This window comes from Hippocampus zosterae, chromosome 19 (genome assembly GCF_025434085.1).
Source record: "Hippocampus zosterae strain Florida chromosome 19, ASM2543408v3, whole genome shotgun sequence".
Classification (NCBI taxonomy): domain Eukaryota; kingdom Metazoa; phylum Chordata; class Actinopteri; order Syngnathiformes; family Syngnathidae; genus Hippocampus; species Hippocampus zosterae.
The window spans coordinates 3,149,666-3,169,566 of NC_067469.1; the positions used below are offsets into that span (position 1 = coordinate 3,149,666).

A 19,901-nucleotide genomic window follows, 5' to 3' on the forward strand; every position below is an offset into this window, starting at 1 on the left:
GCCCACATACTTTGACTTTTATCTTGAGGGTTCACGCGGACACACAAGACTTCACGGGCTTCAAAAACAAACACGCCTCATGCTGTGAGGCAGCCGACTGATTTATTTGTGTTGACTGAGGCTCAGGAGGTGACGATCAGGCAAGAAAGTCGTAGTCAGAAGCGATGGGGGCAACCGAGCACGCGCACTCGCATCTGTGTCACCAATTGCGACATTGCTGCTTGAGCCTGTACATTTTTGAGGCAGTGTGGAAACTATATTCACACACACACACACACACACACACACACACAAATAGTTTTACAAGCCATTTCCATTTGTGTGTATATATATATACAGTATATATATATATATACACAAATATATATGTATCTGTATGTATATATTTATATAATATGTATATATGTGTTTGTGTGTACATTTTTTTTCACTTTTAGAGGTCACAAGTCGGTATGGTCTGTGCATGTCAAAGTAGTTGTCAGGTGTTGCTGTCATGCGTGTGCCAGATGAGTGTCAGATGAGTGTCAGTGTCAGGGCACGCAAACACGCACACATCCTGATTAATACGCGTCGCCTCGGGACCCAATCAGGCTACTGTAAAGCGAAGGGTGGAAAAATCTTCCGAATGACCCATCTGGTGCCCATGCCGCCCCTCGGTAACTCCAAGAGGCCTGAAAGGCTCCGTGTCAACATGTTGTAATTGATTGTCATCAATTCTTGTTTGCTGAGGGCTTATGGAGGTTTTTTCCGGGTATGAGGCAGATTCTTTGGTTGGAGGTGGTGACGCCACCATCTCATGTTCAAACACGCTTTTGTTGGCATTTAAGCTTGCGTGGTAATCAGGGAGTGGAGGTTCACGCCCACACTGCGCCAACGACAGATTCCCCAATGGTCGGATTCATATTTTTTTTTAATCAGAAGTACTTTTAGTACTGTTTGACTTGGGCTGATTATTTTTTAAACACCCCCCCCCCCGACACCCCACCCCCAAAAGAAAACAATCATATGAACTTTATCATTACAACTGCTCTACTCTTTGAGTGATGTCAGTTTTTGCTCAAGTGAGTCATTTGGGTCGGTCGTAGCCCAAAACGACGCTTCACGACAGGATGCGCACGGAGCAGCAAGAGACTTCTTTCTTTCTTAGCCGCGTGGACATTTTGTGAAAACTTTGCTCCGTTTAAATGTTCTACAAGAATCACACAGACTTGCACATGCACTTTATTGAACTTAAGGTCACAAGAGCCAATCATATATTTGTATGTAACACACAGACACGCACGGTCTAATACATATTTCAAGTGGGGTGATGTCTGTGGGCTAATGTGGGGAAGAATGATGGGATAGATTGGCAGGGGAGGGCGGAACATGTCACGGCTAACCAGTTCCCGCGGGTGATGAATCACAGCAGCTGGTTCAAAATCCCTCTCCTGTCCCGAGAGCAAGCGTCTCTCATGTGTCAGCCGCTTTTGTTTCCAAACACCGTGAGAAAAAGAGCAAAGGCGTCATGAAAACCATGCGGCCAAAGATGGCGGTAATGGCATCTCGATTGAACCGTAACGCAGTCGCCGGCCTCATCTTAAGTCTTTATCATGTCGACCTGGCAGTCGAGAGGAGGTCACATTGGCCTCGCGGTGTGGCCACATTAATGTAAATTGGGAAATCTCAACGGTTAGAATCCAATGAAATGGCCAAAGGGTCATGAGACAGGAATGGCGGTGGAACGAGAAGCACTTCATACTCTATATACTCGCTTTTATTCTCTACCCTTCCTGCAGTGGCTTCGATTCATTTTTTTTTTCTTTTTTATCATGTATCCGTCAGGTGTTTTATGTGTACCGAAGGAAATCACTTTGGGAAGAGTCATGAATCTTGGCGGCTTGTTGGGCCAAATATATGAATCCAAGCAATAGACAGGAGTCATGTTGTTATCTATGCCTCCTAAAAATCTGAACTTTTTTTTTTTTTTTTGGTCTCCTCATTTGTCCACAGGTTATATTTGAAGCAGAAGTATCGAAGAGGAAAACGGGCTTCATCGTTATAGATGACATTCAGGTGCTCAGCTACCCGTGCGGTGAGTCATTAGCATGCCAGCAATTAGTCCTAGTTCGCTGAGTCGACGCTTATAGCTTCGGCCACTAATTAGACTGAACCGGGGATGCTTTCTGTCGCAGTTGAACGGACAGATAAGTGGAAGGTGACCCGGGGAAGGGGAGGGATGCGGCAAGAGGGGACATGTTGTCGCGGGTAAACGAGAGAAGTAAAACACGGGAGTAAAGACCGCGAGAGAAATTGGGATGGCGGATCGGAGAGAGTGAAGCGGGAAATGAAAACGGGATTAGGTCAATCATGGAGCGAAGGGATTCTGACCACTCAGCTCTTTTCCTCTTAATAGACACACACGCGCGCACAGACACACACTCGCAGTGAACAGTCGCTGTCTTGTCCTGCGCTGACAGGAAAGTGATGAGGGTCGCGCTCCTTTTGCAATTCACGTTACGTTCCAAAGCTCCTTTCTCTCCTCGCGGTTTCCGCACCGCCGGGGGGACCTCCTCCGAAAACACTTGTGCGCGTGTGTGAGTTCATCTAAAGCCGCCGACGGGCGTCCGCGGGGCGCAAGCGGAGGAATAAAAGCAATTAAAGTTCCGTTTCGGCATCTGTCTCGTCGCAGCGGTGACACGTTTTTAGCATGACCTGACTTGCGGAATCCCCTATTGATTTTGCGTCATAATACCGGAATGTATCCCGCCTTCCGCTTGTCCCCCCGGCTCTGTTTGGGGTTGTCAAATTTTGTCAGTAAAAGTGACCTGCAAGCGGTGTGAATATTAAGAGAGGAGCAACTCTCAGTGGAGAGCGCCAACGTCCACAGTAGAAGCATTCATTCTCACAGCTGCATTTGTGTGGACACACACACGCAGGTTTGTGTGTGTATCTTTCAGTTTGTGTGTACGCGTGTGTGTGTTTTCAGCTGTTATCTATGATTGCAATCACCTCCCCGGAATAAAAATAGCCTCACGGCCTCTATCGGGGGGTTCAAAAGGCTTATTCCATACCTTAGTGTGGTGCTTAAGTATAAGGAAGCTGTGACATTGTGACCGCGATTTTCGCAGCCAGTGGCAATGTTGCGCTTCGGATTCTTCTGTCTCTTCTCAAAATCGAAATTGTAGTAATAGTGAAAATTTCGCTGCAGGTTACAAAATGTCCTAAAATGTAAATATTGTTTGCACCTGTGCTGCCTCTGCCTGGAAAAAATTGTGATTTCAATACAAAGCAAAAAAAAAAAACGTGATACTTGCAAAGGGTTTACCCAGGAAGTAGTCTGAATCCGGCGGCCCGGTAGTCCAGTGGTTAGCACGTCGGCTTCACAGTGCAGAGGTACCGGGTTCGATTCCAGCTCCGGCCTCCCTGTGTGGAGTTTGCATGTTCTCCCCGGGCCTGTGTGGGTTTTCTCCGGGTGCTTCGGTTTCCTCCCACATTCCAAAAACATGCGTGGCAGGCTGATTGAACACTCTAAATTGTCCCTTGGTGTGAGTGTGAGTGCGAATGGTTGTTCGTTTCTGTGTGACCTGCGATTGGCTGGCAACCGATTCAGGGTGTCCCCCGCCTACTGCCCGGAGACAGCTGGGATGGGCTCCAGCACCCCCCACGACCCTAGTGAGGATCAAGCGGTACGGAAGATGAATGAATGAATAGTCTGAATCCACTGTTCTTTTGAATGTTTTTTCTTTAGACAAATCCCCTCATTTCCTGCGTCTCGGAGATGTTGAGGTGAACGCCGGCCAGAACGCCACCTTTCAGTGTATCGCCACTGGGCGAGACACATCCAACAATAAGCTCTGGCTTCAGGTAACATAAGAATGATTTTTTTTTGTGTGTGTGTGTGCATATGTGTGCGGGTGTGTGCATGGTTGCCTCGAAAACCGTGATCAAGTCCGGTTAAAACCCTGGTGGCTGTTTCCGTCCGTCCCCGACAGCGGCGAAACGGAGAAGATATCCCCGTGTCGCAGAGGAAGAACATCAACCACCGACGATTCTCCGCCTCGTTCCATCTCAACGAAGTCACCAATCAGGATCAAGATTTGTATCGCTGCGTCACCCAGTCGGAGCGCGGCTCGGGGGTGTCCAACTTTGCCGGTCTTATTGTCAGAGGTGAGGTTTTTTTATTGAAAATTGCTCCCCCGGGGGATTGATTGGAAAATGAAACTAGAATCGCACTCATCTGAGCTCAGACCTCCGCCAAGGCAGGATTATTTTAAATTATACGGAAAATCCAGAAAGGTCTTTGTATGGATGCGAAAATGAACAGTTTTGAATTTGGCTGATTGTGTGGCAAAATGGAGTGGACTCTGGCTGTCCGTCCAAAGTGGCGATGGAGCTTTGCCGAATCAAGCTGTCGCAAATTTTTATGTAACAGTGCGAAGCTGACGCGGACACGTTTTCAGAAATAGGCAGATCACAAAACTTTGTTGTGGAATTTCACACTTGGTGGGTGGAAAGGCACTCGAGAGACCCCACGATTCGCTTATGAGTACTAAAAAGTCACATTTTCCCTTGAAGGTCTAAAGAACAGCAACATGGCATCAGTTATGAGAAGTGGTGCTGCATTAACCCCGTAGCTACTCCTCTGGGCAGTATTATTCCGATCACTATGACACCCGCATGGAAAAAGAGCTTCGTCATGTTCCGATTATCATCAACACCTAAGCAATAGCAAAGCAATTTATGCCTTAGTTACATTTTAGCCGGCTTACCGGAGTACCGGAGTATTCATTCATTCATTCATTCGTTCATCTTCCTAACCGCTTGATCCTCACTAGGGTCGCGGGGGGTGCTGGAGCCTATCCCAGCTGTCTTCGGGCAGTAGGCGGGGGACACCCTGAATAGGTTGCCAGCCAATCGCAGGTCACACAGAAACGAACAACCATTCGCACTCACACTCACACCTAGGGACAATTTAGAGCGTTCAATCAGCCTGCCATGCAAATTTTTGGAATGTGGGAGGAAACCGGAGCACCCGGAGAAAACCCACGCAGGCCCGGGGAGAACATGCAAACTCCACACAGGGAGGCCGGAGCTGGAATCGAACCCGGTACCTCTGCACTGTGAAGCCGACGTGCTAACCACTGGACTACCGGGCCGCCAGTACCGGAGTACCGGAGTTTTATTTTGGACTCAGCCAGTCCTCCATGAAGCGTCTCCAGTTGGTCCAAAGTGCTGCTGCTCACCTCTTGACCGCTACTCGTAATTCATCCTACTCTGGCGTCCCCTCTGCTTTTGATCCAGCATGAGACTCGAATCAAATTTGACTGTTTTTGTGCTTTTTACTGTGTTCATTATTAATGATTTGTTTGTTTGTCGCATGACTTAATGTTTGCTCCACGTACCGCATTTTTGATACAGCGATGGTTGTTTTAAAGTGCTCTTTGAATACAGTCGAGAGGAGGTAATATTGATGAAGAGGGACAACGGTGAGTGTGTGTGTGTGTGTGCGCCCCCCGCCTGTGGCGGAGTGTGTGTGTATGCGCGTGCTTCATCTGTCACGTGCAGTTGACACGCGGTTAATAAGGTGTCACCGATGTGTGTTTGCCACAAGATTCTTGATTCATTCACGTTGAATAGCTGGCGTATTCTGATTATCTCCCGGGGAGAGCACAGAAACACACAGGCTAAAGGCGAGAGACATTCTGGAGTGACAGAAAGTGGGAGGGGGGGGGGGGGCAAGTGGAATAGAGGTAGAGAGGGTGACGGGGAAAAAAAATGTTAAATGTAAATAGTCAGCTCATTAGCCAAAGAATATACCCGTAGCAGAATATCTGAATATATAAACAGAGAAACAGTCTCATAGTTGTTATTCTGCGGCATCGATGGAGCTAACGACGATAATGCAGCTTTGCCAGTGTGTCCACCACGGCGCTTTAACTTTGTGGCAACAAGCAAGATTACGTTGACGCCAAAGACCGACTGATACATGTTTAATCCCACAATTCTCTTATACCATGAAAAAAAAAATGAGGGGGGAAAAAATGTAAGAGATTGTGTGGAATTGAAATGATTCATATCCGTGAACTTATTGGACAGTTTTGAGGATTTGTTTATTTCATGCACCATATAAGAAAAACAATTATAGCCATGGCGGCCCGGTAGTCCAGTGGTTAGCATGTCGGCTTCACAGTGCAGAGGTACCGGGTTCGATTCCAGCTCCGACCTCCCTGTGTGGAGTTTGCATGTTCTCCCCGGGCCTGCGTGGGTTTTCTCCGGGTGCTCCGGTTTCCTCCCACATTCCAAAAACATGCATGGCAGGCTGATTGGACGCTCTAAATTGTCCCTAGGTGTGAGTGTGAGCGCGGATGGTTGTTCGTTTCTGTGTGCCCTGCGATTGGCTGGCAACCGATTCAGGGTGTCCCCCGCCTACTGCCCGAAGACAGCTGGGATAGGCTCCAGCACCCCCCGCGACCCTCGTGAGGATCAAGCGGCTCGGAAGATGAATGAATGAATGAATTATAGCCATCATATGGCCAGTAATGATATGGGCTTTTCTTCTCAAACAGCAAACACATTGCTGGTATTTTAGCATTAAGAGGAGGGGGGGTCATGTTTTTTTTTTATTTGATATGTGACAGGAATAAAAGATAAAAACAGACATCAAAGCAGTGTAAGTAAGCTGCACAGCAGGAAACTGTTGTCTAATCAGGAATGCCGCCCGTCCACAGATGACGATACTGATGAAAATACATTCAGGCTCAGCAAGTGCATTGTGTGCTTGAGATCGACGGGGGCTTTTCCAAGCTGTGAAAAGATGTTTGTGCATCTCGGAGGGATATTGGCAAAAAATAAAAATAGAAAATAAAAAAAAAATTGCTAATCCCACCTGGATATGCGAAAGGGTATCACAATAAAGAAACGATGGTAGCTCACATGAATCTGGAATGGGGTTGGGGGGGATTCACTTCATGTTTATTTATGAGCAATATCAAGACGAGAAGCAGAGGGAAATCAAAAGAAACATCAATATATTTTTTTCAACGTATTAAAAGTATCCAATTTTAATATGTATGTGCGGGACATGCAGTAAGCTGCATTCATGCTGCGTTTGTATTTGAATATGCCTCCCGCATTTAAACATATATCCCGTTGTGAAATCGGCGGAGGGAGTTTTGAGAAAATTTAACATTGGCGAAATGAATCGATGCTAATCTGGCAAAAAAAAAAAAGGAGTTCCTCCATATGACTTGTAGACATCAGCAGTGGGACGTTGATCCAGCTTTGATTTCCGGCGGCTGCAAGCGGTCTGCTGGGTGACTGAGATTGCCTGCGAGCAGGTACACGCGAGCCCAAACCACAGATATTTATTTATGTAGATGAAGAAGATGAACCGTTGTCTGTTTGTCTAGTTGTGTGCCAAGCCTGTCAAGATCACAGCCCAGAACGCATTTTTTTTTTGTTTGTTTTTTACTGGCACAAATGCATGATGGCAGGTCTGACTTGGGAATCCAATGTCACTCTTGGGCAGATGCTTTTGTCCTCCGCAAACATCTCGTTTGGCAAATCATTTGTCGGCAGCTTTTGCAGCTCTTCATCAATCATGCGTTTCATTTAGCTCACAAACCAGGGAATGGCTTTGTCCCAAAATGTACCCGAGGAACTTGTGGGTGATCAATCAATTTGATCACTCAAAGTAAGAAAATAGTTCAACAAATGTTAGGATCACACTACCAAAAAAAAAAAAAACATTGGAGTGGCATATGACACAATGTGAGTGGAAAAAGAGCATTTTTGTGGCAAAAAAACAAACTCAGATCCAAAAATCATGCCATAACATAGTTGCAAGATAAGATGGGGGGGGGGGGGGGGGGAGTCAAGATTGTTGAGACGATCAAGTCACGAGAACCAAGACGTAACCGTATGAGTCGTTGTCCTCTTCGGAATTGTGATGTCAACAGACATCGTGACGGTTTTAAACGCTGTTAGAAATCAGACTCTGCAAACAAGTTGGATGTGTTTGGAAAGTGAAAGAATCAATTTAGCGTGCGTGTACGTGTAGCATCCATACTGTCCGGAGTATGTTTGTGTTTGTCAGTAGTCGTTTTGTCAAAGTGCGGCTCTAATAAAGCCTTGCCCTCTGGTTCCTACTGTGACAGAGCACATCATCGTGACACACACACACTCACCGCGATGCCAGCTTGCATTATACGCAAAGCCGTGGCCTAAAAAGCTCCTGCGCTATTACTGTCACAAGCACACACACACACCCGCGACCGCACTTGGATCCATACAGCTGTGCCGTACGACTTCAAAAATGCTGTTTTTGCGCTTCAAGATGCTCATTGGTCCAAGTGATGGTGGCGGCTGGGGCTGCGGGTGCCTCAAGAGTGCAGAGAATCTTTGCGGTTGGCCAAACACGCACCTTCCGCCGTTGCCGAGGTCGCGCAGCCTCCATCGCAGCGAGGGGTGATGTCAGCAGCGCTTTGTGATGGCGAAACTTTATTGACAAGGTTGCTGACGTTGGACGCCGATGCCCACGGGGCTCAAAAGTCACCAATGCTGTTTAACTCTCTTTCCGTCCTTTGTTTCTTCTCTATTTTGATTTTTTTTTTCTTGTAGCCTCGGGAATTAAAAAATGGGAAAATTGGCCTGCCGGAAAATGATTTAAGAAAAATATTTCGGAAAGCCCGGGAGGGGCTCAGAGTCGAGCCGCTTCTCCTCCACATCGAGAGGAGCCAGATGAGGTGGCTTGGGCATCTGATTCGGATGCCTCCTGAGCGCCTCCCCGGTGAGGTGTTCCGGGCATGTCCCACCGGGAGGAGACCCCGAGGAAGACCCAGGACACGCTGGAGAGACTATTTCACCCAGCTTGCCTGGGAACGACTCGGGATCCCCCGGGGAGAGCTGGAAGAAGTAGCTAGGGAGAGGGAAGTCTGGGCTTCCCTGCTAAAGCTGTTGCCCCCGCGACCCGGCGTCGGATAAGCGGTAGATGATGGATGGATGGATGGATTTCGGAAAGCAGGTGGGGGCAAAAATTCAGGATCAAAAAGAGATAAAATACAAAAGAAGGAAGTAAGTCTTGTTTTTGTTCGTTCTCTCCGATAATGGCGCAATGTCGACACAGATACGACATTTCGCCTCCATTTGTTTACCGAGTATAATTTCCATGTGACCCCAAAAATGGATCCACGCTTGATTAATAATACAACAGATGGTGACAACAAGCCCATTTCACCACATCAACACCATTGATGATTGGATATGTTTTTAGGTCAACTGTACAAATGTCAAATAACGAAAAAAAAAAAAGGGGGGGGGGGACTGAGAATCAAAAGCAAGAAGCCAACTTCAGCACTGTTTTCTCTGGAGTCGCATGATGACCCACTTAAACATCTTAGCGCTTTATTTATATTTCTATTATTTATGTTTGAGATAAGTCGCCGGTTTTTGAAGTCACACACCAACTTGGATTCTTGTTAAAGACGCAGAAAAGTCGACGGTTTTAAGACAGGAATCTTTTTGCTTTTATTCCCCCCCCCCCTTGTGATCATCGTGTTGGTTTTTCCATTTGACGCCGCCGCCAGCAGATGCGTTGCTGACGTCACGAGTTTTTTTTGAACTAGCTTCAACATTCATTATCTGAAATCAAGCTAGCGCGCTGTCAAACTGCAGTGTTTCATGTGTTGGGAGTTGGGGGGTGGGGGGTCGGGGGTATTTTCAATCTGACAGCCACGTTCAACACGAATCCAAATGCGCTCCCGACACAAACATAAACAAGCATATGCACACGCGATGGCAATGCGGGGGTATTATTAAAAGTAGTGCAATGTATAGAAACACCCACACAAACGTAAAAAAAAATAAATAAAAATACCCGAATAAACACCCGATCCATTGAAGTCACGACAACGACTGAAATACGTTTCAGACCAAAGTGTCCGTCGCCACATTGCATCTGATGATGCAGGTCTGCCTCCGCCGTGATGATTTCAAACCCACTTGAAAAACAAGCCAAATCACAACATTGTTACGGCGTTTGTCGCCCGCTACTGTCGTTCAAAGTCTTTCGGGACGGCGACTTCTGAAGGTAGAAAGTCTTTTGATGAGCCGCGTCTTCAAAAAGTTGCGCTTTGCTGTAAGATTAGGATCATTATAATTCATTCTCGGCTGCAAACCAGTATACACCGAGCCAAGGAAACTGAAGCCATGCATAAATCATCATCGCATCTACAAGCTGCCGTTTGAAAGTCAATCGAAATGATGTTATGTTCCTCGCTACAGCACGTTCCAAATAACGATATTGCGTGATGCGATTCGTATTAGGAGAGAAGGAATCGGCGAATAGGCCTGAAATGAAGCTCTTAAAAAGCATGGCATGTGAACGGAGAGAGAGAAGGCCATCCAATGTGATGCCCATCATCATCGCCGATTCTTTCTGCTGGTATTCATATGTCACCACAGATGGGGTGGGGGGGGTTCTTTTGAATTGGAGGGTAATCTTCCATGGGTGTGGCCTGGCTCTGGTGGCAAAATATTCAAGCCGAAAGCCTCTAAATTGACCATCCATTGACACTTGCTCCTCTCTGAGCTGCTGCTACCTTTCCATCCGTGGCAAACATCTCCACCATAATCATTCATCAGAGCAAGTCCTTTGTTTTGTCTGTGTAAGCTCTTAAAAGGTTAAAAAAAAACACACACACACACACACACACACATACATCGCCTTGGCGGAGGTCTGTGCTCTCTCGAGGTGCTCCCTGTTTGAATTACCGTTATGTTTCACCGTTCCCGAGGCTTTCCATCACTGCGACTACAGCGTATCCCCCAGACTCTCCTGTTCCTTTTGTTGCTTTTTTTTGTTGTTTTTTTTTTAGCGCATTCTGTCATTCCCGCGTGACTCCGTGAAGCTTGCTTTATGTTGATCCTATTCATTGTTTTCCCTCCCCAGAGCCTCCGCACCCCATAGCCCCGCCCCAGCTGCTCGGTGTTGGGCCGACCTACCTGCTGATTCAGCTCAACGCCAACTCCATATTTGGAGACGGTCCTATTATACTCAAAGAGGTGTGTATTTGCTCAAGAAGCTATTATGTACTTTTATTTTTATTTTTTTGCATCGTAAATAAATCTCTTACCAGGTTTGTGTGTTTTCTGATCTGATTTCACAACATAAATCGGCGTCAAAATCCATTTAATACGCCTCATGATGTTGAATTGAACGTGAATTTTCCCAAAGGTGGAGTACCGCATGACGTCAGGCAGTTGGATCGAGACGCACGCGGTCAACTCCCCCAACTATAAGTTATGGCATCTCGACCCGGACACCGAGTACGAGATCCGAGTCTTGCTCACGCGGCCGGGAGAGGGCGGGACGGGCAAAGCCGGACCTCCGCTCATCACGCGGACAAAATGCGCAGGTAGGCAACAACGAAAAATAGTTTCGAAACATTTCTCTTTGGACAAGTCCTGCATTTTATTTTGCTTCAAGATGTGATTCAAAAACAAAAGCGCTGATCATTTCATATGGCGGTTAGCGTGAGCCAAACGATTATCCATATCATCATGATATCATGAAAAGAAATGCTTTTAAGGCCGTTTTAATTAAACGGCACATTTCATACACGAGGTAACTCAACGCGCTTCACAAAAGACGCGACACCAGCAAGCGTCGACGAAGACGACTCGCTCCGGCTTCGTCCTTCACTTCTTCCCTCTCTTCTCTTTCTTCATTCCATATCAGTCTCCCGGTGGATCAATAGGCAGAGGGCAGAAACTCTGTCTGACATTTGTAGAAATAAACGGATGAAATAAGAACACAGCTGGCCTGGGGGGAGAGGGACGGAGCGAGGGTGGGTGGGAGGTGGGGGGGGGGCTCCGAAGAAAAGCAATGAGAAACAGAATGAGGCGGCAATGATGGCAGATGATGAAAATACACAGGAGTGAAGTCGCTCGCGCGCGCGGCCAGAGAAGTGCCAGAGTGATGAAACTTGTGAAGGAAAATGAAAAAGAGATGAAAATTCATAACTGCGGGGCCTGACTGGTGTCCGCCAAACCGATGCTTGTGCGTTATTGCGTGCGCTTATTGAAGGCGAGGGACTTCCTCCACGCGCGTGTCGTGTATGGAGCTGTTTTCCTTTTTGGACGGGCTAGAAAATTAAATCTTCTCGTCACTCACGGCTTTTTGCGCCAACGACGCTAACTCTTTGTCATGGAACACGACGTGGGGCCATCCGTGCGTCGGACCCCCACCCCCACCCCCTACTGTTCACAACCACTCTTGATAGAGTCATCTCGTGGTGTGCAACATCTTGAAAGAGGACCCCACCCCCACACACACCCCTGAAACAAGAGCATCATATTCCATATGCTAAATCGCACGTTTGCCGCCTTTAATATTGAAACGATGTCACGCTGCTTTTCGCGCGCATACGGACAAACGCGCGCAAAAACGCGGAATGGTGCGTGCGCGCCTCGCGACGCTCATAGCGCGGCGCCCGATGTTATTTAAATGGTAATGGCGCCTTGGCCTTCTCCGTTTGCTTAAGTGTGTCTGATCCCAACCTCTGTAGTTGACTGAATATTACAGGTAGATGCCCCTGCACAATAAACGCAAAGATAAAACTCGGAATGGGCAAAACGATATCAAGAGCATGAATCCGATGACTATTTAGTTCAATGAGATGATGGGAATTATTTAGTTCAGGGGGGCCCATTAGGTAGATCCTGATCTGGCGGGAGATCTAAGACAGGTCCCAAGTAGATCCGAGGAGTGTCAAGAAGAAAAAAAAACAAACAACCATTTGTGTGTCTTTGTACATGTTAGTAATATATTTTTTGTGTTAATATACACTGCACACTAATCAGTCTCATTTTCACAAAAAAAAAAAAATTAAAAATAAAATAAAGCAGACGGCGGCCCGGTAGTCCAGTGGTTAGTGCGTTGGCTTCACAGTGCAGAGGTACCGGGTTCGATTCCAGCTCCGGCCTCCCTGTGTGGAGTTTGCATGTTCTCCCCGGGCCTGCGTGGGTTTTCTCCGGGTGCTCCGGTTTCCTCCCACATTCCAAAAACACGCATGGCAGGCTGATTGGACGCTTTAAATTGTCCCTGGGTGTGAATGTGAGCGTGGATGGTTGTTCGTCTCTGTGTGCCCTGCGATTGGCTGGCAACTGATTCAGGGTGTCCCCCGCCTACTGCCCGAAGACGGCTGGGATAGGCTCCAGCACCCCCCGCGACCCTTGTGAGGATTAAGCGGTTCGGAAAATGGATGGATGGAAAATAAAGCAGGTAAATCTTACATTTGTGTGTGTGTGTGTGTGTGTGTGTGTGTGTGTGTGCGTGCGTGCGCGCGCCGGTAAGGGTAGATCCCGTGAGGTTAGTTGATCAAAAAGTAGATCTTCGATCCAAAAAGTTTGGGCACCCCTGATTTAGTTGTCTGCACCGTTTCTGCATTTTCTGTCTGAGTTCATGTTTTTTTTTTTTTTTTTTTACCCCACACACACACACACACACACACACTTCTCGGTTTTTCCCTCTGTGGTGATTTATTGCTCTTGTCTGAAGACTGAAATATAATAGAGTTGGAGTGAAGAGTTTGCGGCTGTTGAAGTAGCTTTTAATCCAAAAGCCTCCAAAATCACACACACACACAGAAAGTACAAGAGAGTACTTTGGCAGTATTTCTGGGCGCCCCCAAAAAAAAAGCCCTCGTAAGATTTGCACTTCCTATGCGATACACACTGTACATTGAAGGTGTTTTCTAACTTTATACTATTTGATCAGAAAACACACCCGAGCTCAACGAAGTGGCTTTCGAGTCACTAAACGCGCATCGACTTTGTTTACGCGCTTGGCCGTTTGGATCTCCGATGAGTGCCATCCTCGAAGGCCGTTGCGATGACCCGCAACGCAATCCACCCTGAGCGAAGCAAACGTGGATGAAAAGCGTGCAAGAAAGTGCAAATCTGCATCTCGAAGGCCCGCAGGAAGGCGGAGATGTGTAGAAATGAGGGCCGAATACGGATGGAATGACTTCAGTTTCTTCCTCGCGACGGCGAAAGGATTACCGAGAACTAATTGGACAGATTAGCGTGGATTTTGCCGCATTTCCCGTCAGTCTTTTCTGCTCCCTCCCACTCCCATCCTTTCTCCCGTTTTTTCATCAAAAGCATTTTTATTCGAGGGGCCTCTGGCTTGCATGCAGCCTGGCTTCTCCCTGCGGTGTCTGTTGAGAGATTGTTTCTTTCTTTTTGGGGGGGGGGGGTTGTTTTGTTTTATCCTTAGTGTACGACCATTTCATTTAGTTTCATTCCAGCGCTTTTGTTATGTGTTTGTTTTTTTATTCCAACCTCTGGGTTGGGCTGATATGACGCCCGCCGTCCTTGGTGTTATTGTTGGGTGTTTATTGGTATTGTTGTTGTTTTTCAAAGCTCCCGACTGTGGAGAACAAAGCCTTTTAGTTCCAACATGAATCCCACCGTTTGTCTGTTTACCGGAGGAGGGGAAGGGGACAAGGCAGCCTCTGTGGTTTTCCATTGGACCGGGTCCCGTATGACTTTGGCCGTGTTCCAGGCATCCTCCTCCCGTTGTCTTCCCCCCCCAACCCCTCCTCTTTCCTACATTCCCTTTATCTTCCCTTTGCTCCCTATAGCCCGGGTTTAATTTTCTCTCTTAAATTGCTTCGTTCTTTCTTTCCTTTGAGCAAACAGACGCGAGCGAGAAGCGTCGCGGCTCGGAAAATATGGGCGGCGTGACTTTTTCGGCGGCGTTCACACACACACTCCTCGTTTAGTTCGGTTCGAATGAAATCAAATGTGAACGCATGTCATCCAAACAAGCCAACCGAGACCGCTGGCCATCAAACGGAAAGTTGTCACTTCCTCAGAAATGCGCTAGTCCAGGTTTGGATTTGCACGTGTTTTCAAACGGGCTTGCATGTTCTCCCCGGGCCTGTGTGGGTTTTCTCCGGGTGCTCCGGTTTCCTCCCACATTCCAAAAATATGCGTGGCATGCTGATTGAACACTCTAAATTGTCCCTAGGTGTGAGTGTGAGTGCGATTGGTTGTTCGTCTCTGTGTGCCCTGCGATTGGCTGGCAACCGATTCAGGGTGTCCCCCGCCTACTGCCTGGAGACGGCTGGGATGGGCTCCAGCAACCCCCGCAACCCTAGTGAGGATCAAGCGGTACGGAAGATGAATGAATGAATGAATGAATGAACTAATAAATTATTATCCAACGGCTTACCTGTGCGATAATGAATGAGAAAGAGCACGAATACCACACGGCATTTAGGATGCCGTTAGCATCCGCAGCAGCCGGTTGTTTTTATTACTGATTTGGCCGAGCGAAGTGAAAAGACGGAGAGAGGCGAGAACACGAGGCAGGTTCCACCATTTAAATGTCATCTCTCCACGAGCAGCTTTTCACATTAACGAGCAATCTTGTTTTCTCGACTGACGATGACCTGCCGAGGTGTCTTCTTCCCCTCCTCTCCATCTTCTTTCCCCCCCCCCCACCCTAGCCCTCCCCTCGCTCATGTCTTTATGCGATTCTAATAGTGAGCCATTTCAATCGTAATGTCCATCCACAGTGGCCGCGCTCGCGTGTGTGTGTGATTCGAGACTTGCCCTTGACAATAGGTTCTTATCGGCGCTACGGAGGTTTCTATGTCATGTGCACAATTCAGAGGAGATTACGTTGATTTACAAGAGAGCCTTTCGATACAAAGCCATAAACAATAGTGACCTCAATCTTGGGTCAAACTAAGATTACCCCGAACCTAAGGGACACACTTTGTGCAAGCTTAACCAGAGTTATGGCTCTAGGCACCGGAGACACACACACACACACATATTTATGGGTAATAACAGTGTGTCAGCGATGGGTCTTGCATGTGTGGTGAGCGACGGACAGATAATGGCTTGTCAACACAAGCGACAACTTTGTGTCCTTGCGCCGTCTCCTCAACAGAAAGAAGGCACGTACGGAAGGATGCAGATGCAGAAAACGATATTTATATACATTTTTTGCTCGCTTTAAGTTATCACAGGTTTGCTTTCAGTAGCATCGTGGAGAGATGCCGATTTGTTACCATGCGAACACGGAATGACAAGTAATCATTTTCTCCCGAAAAAACACTGCGCGCTGCGCACTACTTTTATCCGAAGGCAATGGATGTTTTCTATTATCTGTTTACACGGGTGTAATTACATTAATGCCAGGAAATGCAAATGTGTTTTAACCGTTTTTGAACTGCTGGGGGTGGGGGGGAGTGGTAGCTGTGCCTCTAAAATAAAAGGCATGTCCGATAGGCTTTTAACAATATGGCAGGTTGACGGGTAGCCCTCGAAGCTCCGCTCTTAATGGAGAAATGCACGTTTAACATGCAGTACACAACTCAAGGGTACCAACTGTAACCGGTTTGCGTTTCTCTATCCAGAACCCATGCGCACTCCCAAAAGACTGAAGATTGCCGAGACCAGGTCCCGACTGATCGCGGTGGACTGGGAATCGTTGGGTTACAACATCACCCGCTGTCATACCTTCAACGTCACCATCTGTTATCACTACATGACGGCCAACAACCGCAGCAAAGCCGACTGTCTGGACATGGACCCCAAAGGTTAGCTACAGCATGACATAATGTGTTGGGAGGTGTGGGGGGCGGGGCTTCGCAATATTTCATTCTGCTGACCACATCATGAAACGTTGTTCTTTTGCAGCACCGCGCCACATCGTCGGGAATCTCCCACCTTACACCAACGTCAGTCTCAAAATGATTTTGACCAATCCGGAGGGACGGAAAGAGAGCGATGAAACCATTATCCAAACAGATGAAGATGGTGTGATGTTTGTTTGTTTGTTTATTGACATTTTTTGGGCGCCGCAATTTCAACCTCTATGTATCGTTTTACAGTTCCAGGTGCGGTTCCCACCCAGTCTGTTCGAGCCACACCGTTTGAGGATCGAATTCTTCTTCACTGGAAGGAACCATCGGAGCCCAATGGAATCATCATACAATATGAGGTGGGTTTATTTTACAGCTGCAACGAAGGATTATTAAATAAATGAATCTCTGGCAGGGCTGCGGCGGTAAAATAGCGGCCGCCAGTTAAAGAGCAGCTGGCGGTACCTGCTGTCGTCCCGCCGCTAAAAAAGGCCGCTCATTAAGTCCGATGGGGCACAATTATTTTTTGGGGCTCACTTTTTTTTTTTTTCCCCCCCTCTTTGTCCCGCCACAGATCGGCTACAGTGGTCTGCGTTCTTTCGATCCGTCCGTAGCCCTCCAGCGGCCGGGACTGACGGCCCTGCCCTCCAACGCCACCCACCACCTCTTCTCCCAGCTGCACCCGGGCGTCACTTACCAGCTCTCCATACGAGCTTCCACCTCCAAGGGCTTTGGTCCTGCCACCACTTTGAATGTCACGACGAATATTTCAGGTGGGAAATATGTTTATTAGCCCTTTTTCCATTCATTCATTCATCTTCCGAGCCGCTTGATCCTCACTAGGGTCACGGGGGGGTGCTGGAGCCTATCCCAGCTGTCTTCGGGCAGTAGGCGGGGGACACCCTGAATCGGTTGCCAGACAATCGCAGGGCACACATAGACGAACAACCATTCGCACTCACACTCAAACCTAGGGACAATTTAGAGCGTTCAATCAGCCTGCCACGCATGTTTTTGGAATGTGGGAGGAAACCGGAGCACCCGGAGAAAACCCACGCAGGCCCGGGGAGAACATGCAAACTCCACACAGGGAGGCCGGAGCTGGAATCGAACCCGGTACCTCTGCACTGTGAAGCCGACGTGCTAAACACTGGGCTACCGGGCCGCCCCCTTTTTCCACCACCGTACAATATTATTAGATGGGACGTGACTAGTTTTATGTCACTGTGATGCTAACGTGTCATCCGTTTTTTTTTTTAGCCCCAACCATAGATGAGTATGATGGAACAGAGGCCTTTCTCAATGAAACTGCGACAACCATCACTGTTCTGCTGAAACCGGCGCAGGCTAAAGGAGCACCTGTCAGGTGACTACATCAGTATTTTGGGTGAGCAACTCCACCCAGAAACCTTACGTTTGATTTTGGATTTTCTCCTAGCGCGTACCAGATTGTCGTGGAGGAAGTCAATCCCCGGCGAAGTCGTCGCCAAACCTCCTCCGATTGTTTTGAGGTGGTGATCAACATCCTTGACAAAAATCGTCGGCTCATTTTCAGTTTGCCCTGACATCGCGTTTTGCTTCACACCCAGGTTCCAGTTTCTTATCACAGCGCATCTACCGGCGGATCCCCGTATTATTATGCCGCTCAGCTGTCCCCCAGCAACCTCCCCGAGCCCCTCCCGTTCACGGTTGGAGACAACAAGACCTACCAGGCATGTCCCTTTCATTTGTGAATGCGAGAGTCAAAACTATTTATTGTCTGATGGTCAATTGCTTTTTTTAATCCTCAGGGTTTTTGGAATCCTCCATTGGCTCCCAGGAAGAACTACAACATCTACTTTCAAGCCGTTAGCAGCACCGAGCGGGTAAATACTCGTATGAGCACTCGCTGAACACCCGGCGAGCAATATTTCTAGAGGCCTTATTGCTACAAGCTTCTTTGGAACTTAAATGCCTCGCGAAATAATGTTAGAATTGGTCTACAATGCCACGCTAATATGAACTTTGACGATCAAGCATCACGTCTGATAATTGGTGCTCAGAATATACATAATCGGTCAACACAATGGGGTTGTGCTCTGCTACGAGGGCGCTCATCAAAAGCCAAAAATGGCAGGGCGCATTTTTATCTAAATCCACTCCTGCTCTGTGTTGTAATTTTGATGTATTTTTTTTCTCCCCCCTTCAGGAAACTAAAACCCAGTGTTTGAGGCTTGCCACTAAAGGTAAGAACCGACATTTAATTTCATTCATTCCAATGAAAAAGTGTTCGTATTACTGTTTATTGTTGTTGTTGCTACAATGAAATCAGTCTGTTTAGATGTTTTTTTTAAAACCCTCCCTCTAAAAGCCGTTTATTCTTACTAGCAGATTGTTGTGAACTGCATTAACAAGTTATCATCCTCTTAGCAACGGCGGAGTGTTCCATAAGAGCGGACATCCGCATCATGAGTATTAGAGAATATAATGCTAGAGAGAGAAATATGTGTGTGTGTGTGTGCGTGCGTGCGTGCAGGATCAGCGTGCACGGAGTCTAAATGTGATGCGTGTTTTTTTTTAATCTGCGGCCATATGTTTGACAGCCTAATGCACTGGCTTCAGGAGATGCTTATTTAACCTGGAAATACAGACAGACGTATATAGATGTTTTCAGGAAAGGATCAGGTTACATCGCGGATAAGTGTGGGAGTGTGTGTGTGTGTGTGTGTATGTTTGCATCTGGGGAGGGGGCATGTTAACACAACATGTGGCAAGTGAATGGCGGCGCTGTGAGCACATTGCGGTTCCAACAGCCGCTCTTGGATGTGAAAAGCTCTGCCGGTTGGTCTTTGAATTGTGGATCTCGACAGTCCATCTTTTAATGACATAAATTTAAACATCATTTCGGTGAAATGGCGAAGAGGAAAGGTCAGAGTCGGCGCACGCACGCACGCATTTGTGTCGTTATCGTAATCCAAAAAAAAAAGGAGGAGTCTTGTCAGCCTTCACTGAACTGACAGACCAGGCTCTGCCCCCCCTAGACCTTGAAGGATTGTTAAAACCAGACTGTAAAAAGGGGACATTATTTCGAGTACAATCAGCCTTAATGACCGCAGAGAGAATCATTAAAGTGGATTTAGTTGTGTGCGCCATAACGGCTGGGTTATGGAGCGGACAGCTCGATAGAGAGAAGTCACTTCTTCTGGTTGCAATCATTATTAGTCACCTATTATCCAGATCCATCCGTTTTAACAAGTTTGCACAAATCTGTAAGGAACT

At 47.3% G+C, this 19,901-nt stretch overlaps 1 protein-coding gene across 10 annotated transcripts in view; it reads left to right on the forward strand.

Annotated features, from left to right (window-relative positions):
* ptprk (protein tyrosine phosphatase receptor type K) overlaps positions 1–19,901 on the forward strand; it is a 70,351-nt gene that overhangs the window by 31,911 nt on the left and 18,539 nt on the right. For all 10 annotated transcript variants that reach the window (XM_052052508.1, XM_052052499.1, XM_052052498.1 and 7 more), the window contains exons 7-20: positions 1,993–2,074; positions 3,731–3,846; positions 3,975–4,149; positions 10,931–11,043; positions 11,216–11,396; positions 16,416–16,598; positions 16,699–16,818; positions 16,893–17,002; positions 17,218–17,416; positions 17,904–18,009; positions 18,082–18,154; positions 18,233–18,355; positions 18,434–18,508; positions 18,832–18,868. In XM_052052508.1, the coding sequence (XP_051908468.1) occupies positions 1,993–2,074; positions 3,731–3,846; positions 3,975–4,149; positions 10,931–11,043; positions 11,216–11,396; positions 16,416–16,598; positions 16,699–16,818; positions 16,893–17,002; positions 17,218–17,416; positions 17,904–18,009; positions 18,082–18,154; positions 18,233–18,355; positions 18,434–18,508; positions 18,832–18,868 (1,693 nt within the window). The remainder of the gene's footprint in view (positions 1–1,992; positions 2,075–3,730; positions 3,847–3,974; positions 4,150–10,930; positions 11,044–11,215; positions 11,397–16,415; positions 16,599–16,698; positions 16,819–16,892; positions 17,003–17,217; positions 17,417–17,903; positions 18,010–18,081; positions 18,155–18,232; positions 18,356–18,433; positions 18,509–18,831; positions 18,869–19,901) is intronic.